Raw genomic sequence first — 18,738 nt, 5'->3', positions numbered from 1 at the left:
AATGTGAAGGAGGATAGGGAGGGAAAGATAGTTGCAGTGGGAAATGCTAAGAAAATGAGAGTGATGAGTGAGGAAAATGGAGGAGAAATAGAGAAGGATGAAGTAAAGGCAGTTGTTAAGATGATAAAAGCAGGTAAGGCACCTGGTCTGGATGGATGCCATGCAGAATGTCTAAAAAAAGGAGGTACAATGATGGTGGACTGGCTGGTGAGGTTATTTAATGTTTGCTGGAGAGAGGGTAGAGTGCCGGAGGACTAGAGGAGTGCCTGTATAGTTCCACTTTACAAGGGAAAAGGGGACAAGTGTGAATGTAGTAGTTTCAGAGTGATTAGCTTGTTAAGTGTAGTTGGGAAGGCTTATGGGAGGATCTTTATTGAGAGGATTAGGAGAGGAACAGAGGGAGTAATTGGTGAGGAACAGTGTGGATTTAGGATGGGTAGAGGTTGTGTAGATCAAATCTTTGTGGTAAGACATATATGTGAGAAAGCTATAGGAAAGGGGAATGATGTTTTTTGGGCTTTTATGGATCTGGAAAAGGCTTATGATAGGGTAGACAGAAAAGCACTGTGGGAGGTTATGCAGATTATGGGATAGGAGGAAAGCTTTTAGGAGCTGTCAAGAGTTTATGAGAGTAGTAGAGCTTGTGTCAGGATTGGAAATGGAGAGAGTGAATGGTTCGAGGTAAAGGTGGGACTTTGTCAAGGATGCGTTATGTCGCCCTGGCTGTTCAACTTATACATGGATGGGGTGGTGCGAGAGGTAAATGCAAGGGTAGTGGGTCAGGGATTGGAGATGGTTAAAGAAAATGGAGAAAAGTGGGAGGTGAGCCAGCTGTTGTTTGCTGACGACACTGCACTTGTGGCAGGATCGGAGGAGGGACTGAGGAAATTGGTGACAGTTTGGGAGAGTATGTGATAGAAGAAAGCTAAAGATAAATGTGGTTAAAAGTAAGGTGATGAGATGTACAAGGGGTGAAAGTGGCAGTAGTCTGGAAGTGAGCATTAAGGGAGAGTGACTGGAGGAAGTGGATAGTTTTAGATACTTGGGTGCAAATGTGGCAGGAAAAGGTGGAGGTAGAATGTAGATTGAGAGAAGTGAGTAAATGCCTTGGTGGATTGAAGAGTGTAATGAGGAATAGACATTTGGGAATGGATGCTAAGAGGAGACTGTATGAAGGAGTGATTGTGCCAACAGCACTGTATGGGGCACAAACATGGAACATAAGAGAGGAAGAGAGAAGGAGTTTGAATGTGTTTGAGATGAGGTGTCTGAGAAGTATGATGGGGGTTACTAGGCTAGATAAAGTGAGAAATGAGGAGGTAAGGAGAAGAACAGGGGTGGAAAGGGAGTTGGGAGATAGGGTTGATGAAGGAGTATTAGGATGGTTTGGACACATGGAAAGAATGAGTGAAGAAAGACTAGTAAAAGAGGTATGGAAGGCAGATGTGGAGGGAGTGAACATGAGGGGACATCCTAGGATGAGGTGGATGGATGGAGTGAAGGGGGCTTTGGGGAAGAGGGGAATGTCTGTTGAGGAAGGACGGGAGAGGACAGAAGACAGGGGTGAATGGAGAATGGTTGTATATGGATGATGCTGTGATGCATGAGGTGGAATGGGCGGGGGGATGGGGGGTGAGGTAGTATGTGTGAGCAAAATTTGACGCAGCCTGAAGGGATTTCTCCCCGTCTTCTCCTTTTATGCATGGGGGGACGGAGAGTGGGGGTCGCCGATTTAATGAAGCGGTCTAGCTGTGGATATGCTGTGTCTTGCGACACTGCTTCTGACCCAGGGCAGTGGACAAGGTGCAGGGATGACCCGTCATCCAGGAGGTGCTAAGATAAGAGGGAGGGTGGAGGGGTGTGGAGTGTATTCCGGGATGGAATGGGTGGGAATGATTTTATGCCTTTTCCTTTTTGGCTACCTCCCTTGTAAGGGGGAAAAAGCCTTGGTATATGTATGTATATATGTTTTTCAATTTGTATATCGTTTTTGAACACACCACATTCTTATCTAACTTGTTCCAAATGTCTATTATCCTGTGGGGAAAGCTATTCTTTTTCATGTCTCTTCTATAACTGTCTTTCTTGATTTTCTTTCCATGTCCTCTTGTATCACAACTATCCCATTTCATTAGATCCTCTCTATCAATAATTTCCATGCCTTTCATGATTCTATAAATAGTTATCAAGTCTCCTCTCTCTTCTTTGCTCTAATGCCTGTAGCTCAAGTTTTGCCAGCCTCTCCTCATATGATAGTTCTGAGAGTGTTGGTGCCAATTTCATAATTGCTCTTTGTATTCTTTCAAGTTTTGTTCTACATTTTTTGTACTTAGTGACCATGTCATCCCTGTCGTCCCTGCATACTCCAATTTTGGTCTTATCAAAGTAACTAGTATTTTCTTCACCATTTCTTCATCTAGGTATGTAAATGCCACTTTGATTGATCTTATCAAATTATAAGTTTCTCCAAAAATTTTGTTTATATGTTTCTCAGGGGACATATTATTCATAATAATGACTCCTAGTTCCTTCTCTTTTCCCACTTTTTTAATTTCTTCCTCTCCCAATGTATATGATCCCACTATTCTCTTTTTGCTTTTTAAAATTCCATTATACTACACTTCTTAATGTTGAATTCCATCTCCCACTTCCTAATCCATTACCATACTTTATTGAGATCACTCTGCAGTGATTCACAATCTTCTTCAGTGTTCACTTTTTTCAACATTTTTGTATCATCTGTGAAGAAGCTCATATAACTTTCAATTCCTTTATCCATATCATTGATATATATAGCAAACATTATTGGGGCCAACACTGTTCCTTGTGGAACTCCACTGATGACTTCATCCCAATTGGAATGTTTGTCTCTTATCACCACTCTCATTTTCCTCTCATGCAAGAAGTCTTCCATCCACTTAAGTAAGTTGCCCTGTATTCCTCCTGCAGTTTCTAATCAGCCCATGCATCTCTTTTTTATATTACATCTATTAGCCTTGAATAGAAACACAGTAAGTTTTTGACACATGATCATCCTTGTCTAAATCCAAATTGCCTTGGATTTAGTATTGTTTTTTTTTTTTCTAAATGCCTTACCCATCTAATTTTGATAATTCTTTCACAAATTTTAGCTACTGTACTTGTAAGAGAGACCAGTCTATAGTTAGTAGGGTCTTCCTTCTTTCCCCCTTTATATATTGGTATTATATTTGCTCTTTTCCAGTCTTCTGGAACTTTTCCTTCCTTCAATGAACTGCTTAATAGACAATATATGTTGTCTGTTAGTTCATTTCTGCATTCTCTCAAAATCCAGTTTGCTATTTCATCTGGTGCATACGATTTTCTGACATCGAGATTACTCAAGTGATTCATTATTTCATTCCTTGTTACTTCTATATCTTTCTTAAGGGGTACTTTCTCCTCCCACTCAATATCTCTAGGTTGTTCTCCCTCATAAACACTGATTTAGAATGCTTGTTCATAATTTCTGCCATTTCTATTTCTTCTGTGTATTCAACTCCTTGTAGTTTCTCAAATTCTTGTTTGTTTTTCAGTTTGTTGTTTACAAATCTGTAAAATACTTTTGGTTTATTTTTACATTTTTCTATGACATTTTTTTCGTATTTTCTCTTTTCTTCTCTGCAAACTTGTACATATTCATTTCTATAACTAGTATATATTTTCCATTTTTCAGGCCTTTTGTCTTTTATCCAAGCTTTATCCCTTTTGTCTTTTAACTCCCTTCATCTTTTGCTATACCAACACTTTCCATATTCTTTTTCTTATTTTTGTCTTGGAACATACTTTTCCACTCCTTTATAATTTTTTTTTCAAAATATTCCATTTCTCTTCTACTGTTGTTTCCTCCTTGTGTATTCTTTTCCAGTCAGCTTTTTTAAAGAATTCTCTCATTTTATCAATTTTTTTCCATAAATCAATCTTCCCTTTCTATATTGTTAGTTTTTTCATGTATTTTTCCTCATTTAGTTCCAGTTCAACCAATATGTGGTCACTTTTACCTATTGGTGTCTTATATTCAATCTTGTCTACTGTTTCAGGTTCTGATGTGATTATTATGTCCAGTCTCGATGGTTCTTCCTCATTTCTATACCTAGTCTCTTGTATCCATTGCATCATTGTATGTTCTATAATCATATCAAGTAGTACATTTCCCCATAGGTCGTCTCCACCCTTCACTGTCATCTCTTCCCAGCAGATTTCTTTACAATTAAAGTCACCCATTATAACTATTCTTCCTCCATCTTCCATTATGTTATTTAGTGTTATCGTTGTGTCATCTAACATATTTTTGTGTTCTTTCTCTTCCCACAAAGCCGTTTTATGAGGCACATAATTTACTACAAACTTCCTGCTCTTCCCATCCTTGTCCTCCACTTCCATCATAATCATCTCTACTCTATTCTTTCCATATGTGACATTCCTCACATTTATATCCTTCTTAGTCAGGAACATAACTCCACCCCCTTGTTTTGCCACTCTGTGTCTAATCCAGTAATTATATGCATCATGTCCTACACTGTTGGGTGGTAGTGGACCTTTCAATTTTGTCTCTACAATTGCAATTATGTCCGGTTCTTTTTCCTTCGGGTAATCATTCAGTTCGCTCAAGCCTGTTATTAAGCCATCTATATTTGTGTAAGCCGCTTTTAATTTTCTGCTATTTCCATCATGTTTTCTGTTTCCCTTCTGTTTTTCTCTGCTATGAACCATTTACTCACTTTCTTATTCAGTACTCTCCAATAGAATTTCTCTTTTTGTCTCTGTTCTTTTCTAGTTTTTTTCCTTAGCTTCTAGTCTTTTTGTTTTCTCATCCTCCCTTTCCTCTTTATTCATTTCTCTTTTTATTCATTCCTGTTTATATTGATCACTGTCTGCTAGTTTCCCTGTCTTTGCTAAGATATTCTCTGTGGTCGTTTGTGACCTGAATTTAACCTTAATTGGTCTGGTCTTATCTGTATTGTATTTCCCTAGTCTATATGTTTCTTCTATTTGTTTCCCTGTTTCTTGTCCATCCTCTTGAACTACTTCTAATATCTTATTATTTTTTCCTTTTCCTCCTTTATTCTTGTAGTCCTATTTGGATTATACTTCTCTTCCATCCCTAATATAATTATACATTTCTTTTTATCCACTAAGTCTCTTACTATATTCTCCTTCTCCCTCATCACTTTAATAACTGTGTCCATAGGTTGTTCTTTCATCTGCTGTTTCATTATATCTCTAAATTAAATTTTGTTGTTCTCTTGGACTTTTTCCCAACCACTTACCTCTTTTGCTATGGACTCTTTATTCTCTTTACTATTCCTCTTTAATTCCTCATTCTCATCCTTTACTTCTCTTAACTGTCTTTTTAATTCTTCTATTTCTTTAGTTAGGTTTTGATTCTCCTTCTTTAGTTCTTCCAGTTTATCAACTCTTTGGGTAACTAGTGTTAATTGGTTAAACCTAACCTCCCATGTTTCGTTAATTTTTTTTTTAGTTTCTACTCTAAATTTACCAGTCGGGAGAGTTTGTCATCTCCTCCCTCATTAAAGCCATAAAAGCAGTTATCTTCTGTTTCCATTGATCTGCTATTATTTATATTTTTGCTTTTGACACTTCTGCTTCCTTTGTTCTTCCTCATCTGTGTATTCTACCCCCCTTTTGTTTATCCCCTTCTAACATTCAGGGCCCATTCGTCCCCTTCCTCATTTCCTTCCATTTTCCTCAGTAATCCCTCTCTTTCACCTTTTTCTTCACCTTCCCACTACACCACAAGCTTTCCTCTTCCCTATTAATACAACAAAGGTACTCCCTCATTGAGATCGATGAAACTTGAAGTTTTCTTGGAGTTCCAAACTTCGTTGTCACTTCGACCGTAGTGTGTGTGTACATTTGTGTCTGCCTACACACACTCCTATGTATAAATTTGCTTACCATATCTATATTTATGTTATACGTGTTTACAAGAAATGGGTATGGGCTTTAATAAATGAGGCACATAATATTTGTATTTTTTTGTTGTGTTTACCTTCCATTAATTTTTATTTAAAAGAATGCCAGTCCAACATCTAGGTTTATGTTTCGTTCCTCTCTGGGTTGTAGGGGAACCAGAAGATTAGTTGCGGATCAAGCAATGTTCCCAGCAGCTTAAAAGAGACTCTGGTGCGGATGACTAACATGGCCATGGGAGTCACACTGGACAAGGTCAGTTGAGGGAGAAGACCCACATATCTCTGACATAATGTCTCACAACGCTTCTAATAATGCCAATGCATGGGGAGTAAGTCTTGGGAATTAAGGTTCTGGAAGTACAGTGGTGGTTCAGAACTGTCTTTCTGGTGGAGCACTCTTCAGTAGAACTCTCTATTGACCTAATGGTGATTGATTGCTGGTGTTGGTATCCCTTTGTATCTTGGTAATAGGTGCAGTGAGAATTTACACATGCATGCACAAGTATACTAATGCTTAAGGAGCTTGTATATATTTGATCATAATGTAGAATTGTTTTATTTAATTAACATTTTAGGAAGTTATAATAGTACATATAGAAGAACACATAAAGATATTGACTTGCAGTCATAGGTGTAACTCACAAATCCATCTCAAGGGAATGATGCTAGATCTCCAGAATAGGTTAAAGGACTTTCTATCTACTTTGACTATTTTTTCTTCTCTTGTTCACATAAGGAGAGTTGACTACTGGTCACTGCTTCCCTCATCTATCAGCTGGTGACAGAAACAGACTCACACTCTTATGTTACAGACAACAGGTAATGTTTCTTCTCAAAGAGGTCTATAGGAGGATCTGAGTTTTTTTATTGGCTACTATGGGAATGCTATTCAGTTTCTGGTGATGATCTTTGTAAGGCTTGTGGTAACCTCTCATAGCAGTGTCTTTAGAAGGGTATCTTTTCTGCAGTCCTCTTCTTGCTCTTTTCTCAGATTTGGTCAATGAAAACAAAATTATGTTCACTTCAAAATTAATGGTAAGAATTAGTTTTAGATTAATATTGCATCATTTGAATTAAGTATGATTATATATTTACCATGGAAATTTTAAAACAGAAATATACAGAAATATTTTGTGACTACAATATTTCTAATGCTTTAGCATAAAATTATTTTCTTGTATTTCTACAATTCTTATTGTGCCTTCATCATTTTTATCTTTTCCTATCCAGTTTTTCATTCTTTTTTACCTACTCATTCTTCATTCTTTTCATCAGCACCTAATTTTTTTTTAATTTACATTTTAATTCAGGTCTTTCATATATTCTGTTTCACCACCCTACCCTATGTTATCTTTTCAACACAGTGATGTTCCTTATAGATTTTGTTGTAGACAAGGAGAGGCAATTAAACACATCTGAAGGGAACACTTTGGCCTGAAGGGTGTCTTTATTATTATTGTCATAAGATATGAAGCATGTAAAGTGAGGAGTGTGAATACTACAAAGTACCTGTTCAGCATTCCACTAACAGCTAAGATGCTGAGAAAAGAAGAAATTTAAATTTCACATGAGGTGAAAGGACAGGAAAAGATGGATGACAGTAGAGACAATGAAAGAGTGAGATACATCAAGGTGATAAAAATCTAAAAAACATAACAAGAGAATTATCATCAAGTAAAACAAACAAAACAAAACAAGATTATCAGCAGGATAACTTCATAAAATGCATATAAATCTAAGAAGACATCATAACAGATAAAGTATAAAGTACTGTAGAATCAACACAAATGAAACTGTCAGTAGGAAAACAACAACTTCCTATTCAAGAAGCTTGTTTGCCTTGCACTTCAAAAAATAAACTTTACTGACCATACAAGCATCTTTGCTCAACCATTTCCAAAGATGTGTGATACTAGACAAGAAGTAACATTGGAACTGGCTGATGTTGCAACAGATTGGCTGTAAACCATGCGATTGTACATTTAATGCAAGACGTGTGTTCCTGATATATACACTTTTGGAAGTGAATGATACAGCACCTGACATTGCAACCATGGCTCAAGTCCCCCAAGACTGATCAATCAAAGAAGCCAGAGGTATGCACAAAAAAAAAAAAATAAATAAATAAATAAATAAATAGATAAATAAATGAAATAAATAAAAACCACTATGCTAGTAAGTGAAGAGGTAGGTAAGCATGTGGTGGAGTGGAAGGAGGTTTCTTCAACATTAATGTGGCTGAAGGGGAAACTGGGAAGGAAGATGTGGGTTTTTGTAACTAAATATGGGCCTGGTAGTGAGAATAGTGTAGAGGAAAGAGAGGCTTTTATGAATAGATTTAAATGAGTGCATAGAGGGTTTAGGGAGAAATGTCAATGCAATGGTATTGGGAGACCATAATGCTAGGGTAGGAAATGAACCAGTAGAGAGAGTGGTTGGGAAGTGTGGAGTTCCAGGAAAAAAAATTGTAGTGGAGAGTTGATGGTGGAGATGTGTCTAGAAAGAGTTGATGATAGCAAATTCAGTTTTTATGAAGAAAGGCAAGCATAAGTACACATGGGAGAGGGTGATGGATGGAAGAGTGGTAGATAGAGCAGTAGTGAATAATATAGTGGTAACCAGGAGAATAGTAGGAAGAGTTAAGGATGTACATGTTCTAAGGGGAGAGAGTGGGGGAATATCAGATCATTTTTTGGTGGAAGGTAAGTTGAGAGTGGAGGATAGATGGAGAAAGAGGAAAAGGACAGAAAGTAGGGAGGTGCTTAAAGTGAACTGCTTAATAAGAAAGAAAAGGAGTACAAGAAGCTGAGAGAGGAGTGAAAGGGAGTGAAGCATAGAGTAGAACTAGGAGTGGAGGAGGAATGGGTATGGTTTAAGGATGGTTTAAGGTCACAAGGTGTGCAAAGATGGTGTGTGGAACAAGAATGGGAGGAAATAGAAGGAAGGGTAGTGAGTGGTGGGATGAGTAAGTAATGAAGGTTGTAGAAGAGAAGAAGCAAGCATTCACAGATTGGTTACAAAATAGGATGAGAGAATCATATGAGAGGTACAAAGAAAAGAGAAGAGAAGTAAAGCATAAGATAAAGAAAGCAAAGAAGAGAGCAAATGTAAAATGGGGTGAGATTATAACAGAAATTTCTGAGAGTAATAAAAAGATGTTTTACAAAGAAATTAAGAGAAGAAGAGGAGGCAAATCAAGTGGAGAAGAAAAGGTAAAAGGTGCAGATGAAGAGATGATAATGGAAGAGAAGGCAGGTAGAGGAAGATGGGCAGAGTATTTTAGGGAGTTGCTAAATGTGAAGGAGAATAAGAAGGGAAAGGTAGTTGCAGTGTAAAACTCTAAGAAAATGACCATGATGAGTGAGGAAAAATGGAGAAGAAATAAGTAAAGATGAAGTGAAGGCAGTTGTAAAGATGATGAGAGCAGGTAAGGCACCTGGGTTGGATGGATGTCATGCAGAATGTCTAAAAAAGAAGGTACAGTGATGGTGGACTGGTTGGTGAGGTTATTTAATGTTTGTTTAAGAGAGGGTAGAGTGCTAAAGGACAGGAGGAGTGACTGTATAGTTCCAATTTACAAAGGAAAAGGGGACAAGTGTGAGTAGTATTTTCATAGTTTGATAAGTGTAGTTGGTAAGGTTTATGGGAGGGTCTTGATTGACAGGTATGGGTTGTGTAGATCAGATCTTTGTGGTAAGACAGATATGTGAGAAAGCATTAGGAAAAGGTAAGAATGTTTTTTGGGCCTTTATGGATTTAGAAAAGGGATATTACAGGGTAGACAGGAGGGCATTGTGGGAGGTATGGCAGATATATGGGATAGGAGGAAAGCTTTTAAGAGCAGTCAAGAGTTTTTTATGAGAGTAGTAGAGCTTGCGCTAGGATTAGAAATGGAGAGAGTGAGTGGTTTGAAGTTAAGGTAGGACTTTGCCAAGGATATGTTATATCACATTGGTAGTTCAATTTATAGATGGATGGGTTGATAAGTGGGAGATAAACCAGTTGTTGTTTGCTGATGTCACTGGGCTTGTAGCAGGATCAGAGGGGTTGAGGAAGTTAGTGACAGAGTTTGAGAATGTATGCAAAAAAGGAAGTTGAAGATAAATGTGGCTAAAAGTAAGGTAATGAGATGTACAAGGGGAGAAAGTGGCAGCAGACTGGAAGTGAGTTTTATGGGAGAGAGACTGGGGGAAGAGGATAGTTTGAGATATTTGGGTGTGAATGTGGCAGGAAATGGAGGTTTATGGTGGAAGTAGAATGTAGATTGAGAGAAGCAAGTAAATGCCTTGAGGGATTAAAAAGTGTAATGAGAAATATATATTTGAGAATGGATGCTAAGAGGAGACTGCATGAAGGAGTGATTGTGCCAACAACACTGTATGGGGCAGAAACATGGAACATAAGAGAGGAAGAGAGGAGGAGTTTCAATATGTTTGAGATGAGGTGCCAGAGAAGCAGGGTTGTGGAGTCGGATGGTATAAGGTCCGACTCCGACTCCAACTCCTAGAATTCCTAGGATGTCGACTCCAACTCCTTTGATTACTCCGACTCCCGACTCCGACTCCCGACTCATTAACTCCTTGACTCCCTTTGAGAAATCTATTCTGCAGATCCATATACCAGCCTCCCACACCTATTCAGCAAGCATTTTATAAATACTTTTCATGTATATTATTTTTTACGTGAAACATTCACTTGTATGATAAATATGCTCACATATACACTCACCCAGCTTTAGATATATATGCACACAAGCACATCTATTCGTATAAACATATATATATTAAATATATAATGGTATTATTTATGCTCATGATCATCTACCAGCTTATGAGCACTTTCAAACCTGTCATGGCAGATTTGCCACTTCAAGCTGTATATTTTCTTTTTCCTTTGTGCTCCTCCCCTCCCCTCCCAAAAAAAAATCATCTGTTATTTCATTTGTCCATTCTCATAAACCTTCTATCACAATATTAGGAAAAAATGTGACAAATCATGATGAGGAAAGGTGAATGGAGAATGCCTACCTAGTACTTACTGCAGAATTAATTTCACCATGTTATCATAAAAACCAGGAATCAGTTCAGGAAAGAGAGAGACAACCTTCCCCTGTGCACACTGTTCATAGCTGCTGCTGTTCCTCCCTTTTTCAGTCATCACCAAATGCTGCGACATATGCTCTAATGTCATTCCTATCTGGCCTCTGAGACTGGTCAAAGTTTATCTCAGGGCATTATCCCAGCATGACATAGCTCCTACAAAACAGTAAACCACACAAAAACACTTCCATTGACTTTTACATACATGAAGACGTACGTGCATAGTGCATATGTAGTGCATATTTACTATTGTCTACACTGTCATGTACATGTGTACATGATGGAGTTCTAGATGTTAACATAATTTGAATTAATTAGACTGTCAACAAAGGTAAAGTAGCTAATTTAAATTATTCAAAGATAAAAATCATCTGTCACTTGACAGTTGACAAATTGTTCAGGAATTTGAATTAATAATTACATTTATTGAATATTGATTAAAAATAGAAATACATTCCACTGGCTATAACTCCCATAGTATAGAATGAATGAAACATTAATACAAACTACATTCTGGAAACTTCTATAAATGGTATATATCCTGTAACTAGCTATAAAACTATTCTATACTGGATGGTTATTTAATTATCTCAACACAAAACATATCAAACTTTTTAGATTTTTTAAACTTGGAATAATGAGACCTACTGCTTTCTATTTGCACAATAGCAACAAATTATTTCACAGTGCACATCTATAGACAGTATTTTACAGCTATTGGACTTAAGGAGTCGGAGTCGGATAAAAAATTCCGACTCTGACTCCTAGTACTCTTAGAAATCCGACTCCAACTCCGACTCCCAGCTAAAACCTCCAACTCTCTCTGACTTGTAAAAAAAAAAAAAAAAAAAAGTCCTAAAGACTATAAACTAACCGAGCAAGTGGGTCTGCCCCACATCTATCATAACTCTTACTACCTTCCATTTCAATCTTTCCTTCCACTAAACCCCCAAATCCCCCCTCCCTCCCTCTCCCCCATCTTATCTATCCTGCCCTCTAACTAACTCCGACTCTGACTCTGCAACCCTGCTGAGAAGTATGATAGGAGTTAGTAGGTTGGATAGAGTGAGAATTGAGGAGGTGAGGAGGAGAATGGGGGTGAAAAGGGAGTTGGGAGATAGGGTTGATGAAAGAGTATTGAGATGGTTTGGACACATGGAAAGAATGAGTGAAGATTAGTAAAAGAGGTAGAAGGAGTGAACATGAGGGGGCAACTTAGGATGAGATGGATGGATGAGGTAAAAGGGGCATTGGGAAAGAGGGGAATGTCTGTTGAGGAATGAAGGGAGAAGACAGAAGATAGGGGTGGGTGGAGAATGGTTGTGTATAGATGATACAGTGATGCATGAGGGGGAGTGGGTGGGGGATGGGGGGTGAGGGAGTAGGTGTGAAAAATAAATTGATGCAGCCCGAAGGGATTTCTCCCTGTCTTCTCCATTTCTGCATGAGGAGATGATGAGGGGGGTCGCTGATTTAATGAAGTGGCCTTGCTGTGGATGTGCTGTGTCTTGTGAAACGGCTTATGACCCAGGGCAGTGGGCGAGATGCAGGGATGACTCGTCCTCCAATAGGAGCCAAGATAAGAGGGAGGAAGCGGGGTGGATGAAAGTGGAGTATGTTGGTGATAGAATGGGTGGGAGTGGATTTTATGCCTTTATTTTTTGGCTACCTTCCTTGTAAGGGGGAAAAAGATTTTGGTATATGTATGTACTATCCCACTCCCACAGAGTGGGAAGCTAGAAACTCCAGTTAGAGCAACCCTGTCTTTTTTTTTTGTCACCTGGCCAGGGCTGTTGAGAACTAAAGCAGCAAACCTGCATCAGGCCCTGGGAATTGAACTGATGAGCATCTGCTCAGGAGTTTAAAACAGTATTTATTGGGCTACTGCACAGCCCATAAGCTGAATACAATTTCCTGGCCTGAGCCAAAACAAAATTGATAATATATTTCTCTCTCCTGAAGAGGTTAACCCTTTTGTTGTGTATGTGGAAGGGTTCCCTTCAGCTGAAGAAAATTGCATGGCAACAACAAGAATATAAATATGTCATAAAACAATGAAAAGATTAATCGAGATAAGTAACCCTTTCACTGCAGAGGGTTTTTTCCTCAACTGAGTAAAACCACAACTAGAATAAAGGTACAACTTGCAAAATACAGCAAAAGGGTACATTAGACTCTTGCCTTTCAGCCTTCCTCTATCATCCTGTACCTGTCACAAATCTCCATTCATTTGCACTGTTCTTCACTTCATTCTCTCACAACTTCCATCCCTTTGCTCCCCAGCCACACTAATATGAACAGATATATACCATTACATCTGGTTATCCTGGTACCTGACAAGATTCTTGGCTGTCCCTTACTGCCAGTACACAAGTCTGAATCAAATCTAAAGAGCAGGGTTCATCTGAGGTGACTCCATTGTGGCCACCTCACAACACTTAGACATATTAACATAAGATATGACACATGCCCACTTTGTCAGGCTACCTCACACATAATCATGCGCATGTTTGCAGACTATCCAGCACTGACAGCACACCAACATGACCACAACATATCTTGAGTGGAGAAACTCTAGCAAGAGCCCAAGAAGCCAATTGGTTTCCTCTGTATCTCCAGTGTCATAACCCACTGACATTGATGGCTAATTGGCAGTAACACCAAATGTGGATCATCACCAATAATCTTCACTTTGCTGTCTTTTTCTTTTCAAAATTTTACTCTGTCCACTCATGTGCCATCTTTCTCCCTCACCCTCCTGAAGACTGTGCGGAAGAAGAGCCTGGAGCAGGTGGAAAAATCCCTTGTAAACCAGATACACAGTGATGTTGAGGTCAGTTATACCCAGTTGTCAGGAAGGTACTCAGGGTGTAGAGAGAATAGCCTGTTTCTAAACCATAGATATTCTTTTGGGATCCTTTACAGAGGGAGTCACTGACAGGGTACTTTGACACTGGATGTTTTTTCAGTTTCTCTAGGGATCACTAGTCAATGATGCATCATCTTGCAAGAGTTTGAGAAGATTCAGCTCCTCATGGATTTCATAATAAAGGATTTTAAAGGAACCAGTTTTTGTTCTGAAGTAACAGCTGTCCGTATCATAGTTCTTTTAGAAGAAGTAGATTTACTAATGCAAGGTGGTTGTTCCTCTTTATGGATAGTGAGATGAATGTATCCACAAGTGAAAAGATTAAAAGTATAGACCTCTAATTAAGTTTATTTCCAGAAAGCTGTAAAATCAGATGTAGAATGTTGACACCCTGTCTGTTGCTCACCTTTGTTGATTTCTTTTCTTTAATTCTTTATTTTTATCTTCCTTTCTGAGTAGATGTCCATTAATTCTTGTTTTATTTGTTGTGCAGTTGTATTTTTTCAGTAGTTCCTCAAGTTGAAAGGTGTTCATTCGTTCATCCTGCACTATTCTTATGTTTTTATTCTTCTATTTATTTTTGTAATTTTGGAAATGTTTTGTATATTTTGTCTTCTTTTTGTATCTGTTATTATTCTTTATCATTTCTGTCTGAAGAAATATGCAAATTTAATGTGTGAATATAACAAAAAGTGAATCATACAGTTCAAAAGTAAGTCAGGGCAAGAAGGGTACGTTTTATGTACATTGAGTGAATGTCTACCTCCTTAACCCCCTCCCCCCGACCATCCCACCCACCCTCTGGATCTGCAGACAGAGGTCTGCCTTAAAGTGCCTAAGGACTACTTCACTCGGGACACCAAGGAATCCCTGGAGAAGACACTGGCCAGATTCACCAATATGACCATGGGTGTCACCCTGAAGGAGGTCAGTGAATCCTGTTAAAGTTATCTGTATGGAATGAAAGCTTGCATGTTCCTGATGGATGCCATGTAGTGTAAATACCAGGTAATTTTGACATATTGATTGTAAATGTAATGAATAAATGACAACTATGATATCCTAAAGGCTTACTGGGAATTATGCATTATCAGTTTGTAATTACGGCCCCTATTTCATGTGAAGAGGTGTAACCATTATATGTATGTTTCAAATGATTAATGAATATTGCCAAAGTCTAAAAAAAAATTGTGGGCCTGAATAGGAACTTAGATGAGTTTGAATCCGTGCTTTGCTTTCGATTTAGTCTTACTATGAAAGAAATACTTATGTAGATGAAAAAGTGCTTTATATATTGACATATGATAAGACCATATCCTTTATTTTCAGCCATTTAAACATGAGCCATTGAAGAAAACAATTGTCACAGAAGTACAATGCTTTTTTCCTTATCTACAAATACATTAAGATTTCAAATATTCACAATTCACTTATACAGAATATTCAAGTAATTAGACCAGTCCAATTAGGAATTTTTTTTTAATCACCCATAAGATTGTGAATTACATGTATAAATATATACAACCAAAGGCTTTTTCCCCCTTACAAGGGAGATAGCTAAAAAACAAAGGCATAAAAACCATTCACATCCATTCCATCCCCAACATACTCCACTCCCATCCACCCCTTTCCCTCCTTCTTATCTTGGCACCTCCTGGATGATGGCTCATCCCTACATCTTGCCCACTTTCCTGGGTCAGAAGCAGTGTCGCAAGACATAGCACATCATCATCATCATCAGCAAGGCTGTTTCATTAAATCAGCGACCCCTCCTTTCTATCCCCTTATGCAGAAAAGGAGATGGGGAGAAATCCCTTCAGGCTGCATCAATTTATTTTTCACACATACTCCCTCACCCCCCTCATGCATCACAGCATCATCCATATACAATCATTCTCTATTAACCCCTGTCTTCTGTCCTCTCCTGTCCTTCCTAACAGACATTTCCCCTTTCCCAAAGCTCCTTTTACCCCATCCATCCATCTCATCCTTGGTCGCCCCCTCATGTTCACTCCCCCCACCTCTGCCTTCCACACCTCTTTTACTAATCTTTCTTCACTCATTCTTTCCATGTGTCCAAACCACCCCAATACTCTTTCATCAACCCTATCTCCCAACTCCCTTTCCACCCCCGTTCTCCTCCTCACCTCATTTCTCACTCTATCCAACCTAGTAATCCATATTATACATCTCAGGCACCTCATCTCAAATAAACTGAACAGAGAAACAGTAAATGCCAGAACTATACATGATTTCAAGAATAAACTGGATGTGGAGAGATACAAAAATGGGTCACTACGAGCATAGCTCCCGTCCCATAAAATACAACTAGGTAAATACATTCAAACTCCTCTCTTCCTCTCTTATGTTCCATGTTTCTGCCCCATACAGTGCTGTTGGCACAATCACTCCTTCATACAATCTCCTCTTAGCATTCATTCCCAAATATCTATTTCTCATTACACTTTGTAATCCCTCAAGGCATTTACTTGCTTCTCTCAATCTACATTCTACTGTCACCTCCTTTCCTCCCATTTGCTGCCACATTCACACCCAAGTATCTAAAACTATCCAGTCTCTCTCCCTTAATACTCACTTCCAGTCTGCTGCCACTCTCTCCCCTTGTGCATCTAATCACTTCAAATTTACCCACATTTATTTTCAACTTTCTTCTTTCACACACCTTCCCAAACTCTGTCACTAACTTCCTCAATCCCTCCTCTGATCCTGCTACAAGCACAGTATCATCAGCAATCAACAACTGGCTTATCTCCCATTATTCTCCATTTTCTTTAACCATCTCCAATCCCCGACCCACTACCCATGCATTTACCTCTCACACCACCCCATCCATGTATAGATTGAACAGTCAGTGTGATATAACACATCCCTGGTGAAGTCCTACCTTTACCTCAAACCACTCATTCTCTCCATTTCTAATATTAACACAAGCTCTACTACTCTCGTAAAAACTCTTGATTGCGCCCACAATGCCTTCCTATCTACCCTGTCATAAGCCTTTTCCAAATCTATAAAAGCCCGCAAACATCCTTACCTTTTCCTAATGCTTTCTCACGCATCTGTCTTACCACAAAAATCTGATCTTCACAACCCCTACCTGTCCTAAACACCCAGTTTTTCTCCTAATCCTTTCAATCAAGACCCTCATATAAGCCTTCCCAACTACACTTAACAAGCTGATCCATATGAAACTACTATATTTACATTTGTCCCCTTTTCCCTTGTAAAATGGAACTATACAGGCACTCCTCCAGTCCTCCATCACTCTACCCTCTCTTAAAGAAATGTTAAATAACCTCACCAACCTGTCCACCATCACTGTACCTCCTTTTTCCAGACATTCTGCATGACATCCATCCAAACCAGGTGCCATACCTACTCTTATCACCTTAACAACTGCCTTCACTTCATCTTTCATTATTTCTCCTCCATTTTCCTCACTTATCATGGTCATTTTCTTAGCACTTCCCATTGCAACAACCTTTCCCTCCCTATCCTCCTTCACACTTACCAGTTCCCTAAAATACTCTGCCCATCTTCCTCTAACTGCCCTCTCCTCCATTATCATCTCTCCATCTTCATGTTTTACCCTTTCTTCTCTACTCCTCTTCCTCTCTTAATTTCCTTCTAAAACATCTTTTTTATTACTTTAAAAAATTTCTATCTTACTCTTACCCTATTTCACATCTGTTCTCCTCTTTGCCTCCTTTATCTTATGCTTTACTTATATTTTCTTTTCTTTGTATCTCACATACAATTCTTTCATCACAAGAAGACAAATGAAGGGAAGTATGGCAAATTGAAAAGCACAAATAAAAGGGAAAATTAGAGTGGGTGAAGTTAAAAGTGATAATGAAAGAGATAATTCAGGATTTATGTAGTATGATAAAGGTTAGAAAAGGAAGGCGAGGTACCAAGTGGAGGAGTGAGGAACTGGAACAAATACAAAAGGTAGACATAAGGAAACATTAGTACTGAGTAAATTTCTAAAGAGAAGGAAGAGCAAAACTGGGAATGAAGGTGGCACAATGCTAGTGCAAAAGTGATGAGAGATGTGAACAGAAAATATCTTAGAATTAAGAAATATCCTGTAAGCATGTGGATAAAGTGAGAAAGCCAAAGGTGGAGAGTAGGATCAGTCAATCCAATAAATCTATTGCCCCAGATATTATGCTGAAGACCTGAGTCCTCAACACAACCATATCTCCTTATCAAGAAACAGTGGGTGACAAATGTGAGGTCACTTGCAAATTTGTATATCATATCCATGGTACCAATAAGGCTCAGGTAAGCAAGGGTAGTTTAATACCCCTGTTTACTTGAACCTTATTCTATTCCTACTTTTCATTTGCAGTTACTCCACACCCCCATTCTTCTTTTCCCTCCCTTTTCTACATTTCTCGTAATTATATCTACAAAATCAACTATACTTTCACCTTAAGGAGTATAATAGCAGTACATTTTATGCTACTTCTTGTTGAACAAAATGTGGGATATTATTAGTGGAGATGATACTTTATGCATAATGCATAAATGTAACATTATATTGCTTTTGGCACTTTTTTCTCCTTGAAATGTACCAATATGACTGAAGTCCCCCTTTGTGTTGTAATGCAAAGGACAAATACTAGAGGACAAGTGGGCATCGGTAACAAAGTCTATTAATACCAAGTCAATTCATCCACAAGGAGGCATGACTTGTGTGTAGGTATTGATATTGGTTGTCAGATATTTTATACAAAATAACATACCAGTATATTTTATTGATATATATGGATGAGCATGTGCAATGAAA

General features: G+C 38.4%; 1 protein-coding gene across 20 annotated transcripts in view; it reads left to right on the top strand.

The window, feature by feature from the left end:
* The window catches only part of LOC143027245 (calpain-A-like), a 111,160-nt gene that overhangs the window by 67,794 nt on the left and 24,628 nt on the right, over positions 1 to 18,738 (top strand). For 15 of the 20 annotated variants that reach the window (XM_076188513.1, XM_076188518.1, XM_076188519.1 and 12 more), the window contains 3 exons: positions 6,106 to 6,207; positions 13,818 to 13,886; positions 14,736 to 14,849. The exons of 1 other annotated variant lie outside the window; for it this stretch is intronic. In XM_076188513.1, coding sequence (XP_076044628.1) covers positions 6,106 to 6,207; positions 13,818 to 13,886; positions 14,736 to 14,849 — 285 coding nt within the window. The remainder of the gene's footprint in view (positions 1 to 6,105; positions 6,208 to 13,817; positions 13,887 to 14,735; positions 14,850 to 18,738) is intronic. 4 more of the 20 variants (XM_076188506.1, XM_076188505.1, XM_076188507.1 and 1 more) reach the window with 4 other exon arrangements.

This window comes from Oratosquilla oratoria, chromosome 7, assembly GCF_046742065.1.
Source record: "Oratosquilla oratoria isolate Oo_2021 chromosome 7, ASM4674206v1, whole genome shotgun sequence".
Taxonomy (NCBI): domain Eukaryota; kingdom Metazoa; phylum Arthropoda; class Malacostraca; order Stomatopoda; family Squillidae; genus Oratosquilla; species Oratosquilla oratoria.
Note: the sequence above shows the minus strand (reverse complement) of the source record. Positions and strands in the feature narration are given on the sequence as shown.